Raw genomic sequence first — 1489 nt, 5'->3', positions numbered from 1 at the left:
CTTGGTGTCATGAATTATTATTATTATTATTACTGTTACAGTAGAAGAAGCTAGAGAACTTGGTGTCTTGAATTATTATTATTATTATTATTACAGTAGTAGAAGATAAAGAACTTGGTGTCAAGAATTATTATTATTATTATTATTATTACAGTAGTAGAAGAAATAGAACTTGGTGTCATGAATTATTATTATTATTATTATTACTGCAGTAGAAGATGTAGAACTTGGTGTTATGAATTATTATTATTATTATTATTATTATTCCAGTAGCAGAAGATATAGAACTTGGTGTTATGAATTATTATTATTATTATTATTATTACAGTAGTAGAAGATATAGAACTTGGTGTCATGAATTATTATTATTATTATTATTACAGTAGTAGAAGATATAGAACTTGGTGTTATGAATTATTATTATTATTATTATTATTATTATTACAGTAGTAGAAGATATAGAACTTGGTGTCATGAATTATGACAGAAATAGTAGAAAAGTGCCTTTAAATCTCCCGGTGGACGAAGATGATTATCTGCAACCCAAATCCCATAATCCCGCGGCTTATATGGACCTAAGTGACAAAGGTAATATTGATTTGAAGGGCTGGGGGTTTGGGACTAGGGTGTCTGGGGTGTGGGACTAGGGTGTCAGGGGTGTGGCCAACTGGTGTAGGAGAAGAATTTATTTTGAATTGAGAGAGCATCTCACATCATCACGTGCTGAAAATGTGGATGAAACAAATTTTTGGGGGTGTGAAAGGTCCAGGTGATTGCTCCAGGGGTGTGAAGGCTGAAAAGAGTTGGGAACCACTGATGTAGAGGGACAGTTGCACAATCTTTTTTGACCAACCATTCCTTAGTCTCAGAAACAGGAATTTTTATCCAAGCCAATCAGTAATAGTGTTCAAAGTCAATCAGTTATAGCATTGAAATGGCACACTTAAAGGGACAGATGCACCATTTTGGGGGCTTGATTTGAGTCTTAAATATATATAAATAGCTTGTACTAGAAATGTACAAAAATCACATAATTCCTTCAAAAATATCTCAAACTAGGAATTTTACTCACTATTTCTATATATGTCTTTTCTATATATCACAGAGTATCTTAAATTGACGAGTCGTCATTTTAACATTCTAACGCAGATAATTCTCGACAAGCATATTGAAAATAGGGCTGCAACGATTCACCGATGAATCGCGATTCTTTCCTTCTCATTGATGCATTGCGTTGGATAAAAATAATCTTGATGTATGGACACGATTAATTCTTAGCCCCTTTAAATAACAAATGACACAGAATTCTTGTGTGTATAAAATACTAACTCATGATATTTTTTGTTGCTAGGTTACTATCAAAATGAACGAGATGTATTTAACGAAGAAGATGAAGAAGGGTTAGAAGAAGATGAAGTTATCAAACCTTTAACAAATGGCGTGGAAAATCCCGAATACTTCGATACGCCTCGACAAAACGGGTTAAGTG

The 1489-nt window shown here is 33.0% G+C and overlaps 1 protein-coding gene across 1 annotated transcript in view; it reads left to right on the top strand.

The window, feature by feature from the left end:
• LOTGIDRAFT_139618 (hypothetical protein) overlaps positions 1-647 on the top strand; it is a gene marked incomplete at both ends in the record, with an annotated part of 46240 nt that extends 45593 nt beyond the window's left edge. The window contains one exon of the mRNA XM_009049517.1: positions 463-647. Within this exon, the coding sequence (XP_009047765.1) occupies positions 463-647 (185 nt within the window). The remainder of the gene's footprint in view (positions 1-462) is intronic.
• Between the last annotated feature and the right edge of the window lie 842 nt (positions 648-1489).

This window comes from Lottia gigantea, assembly GCF_000327385.1.
Source record: "Lottia gigantea unplaced genomic scaffold LOTGIsca_138, whole genome shotgun sequence".
NCBI lineage: Eukaryota > Metazoa > Mollusca > Gastropoda > Lottiidae > Lottia > Lottia gigantea.
Note: the sequence above shows the minus strand (reverse complement) of the source record. Positions and strands in the feature narration are given on the sequence as shown.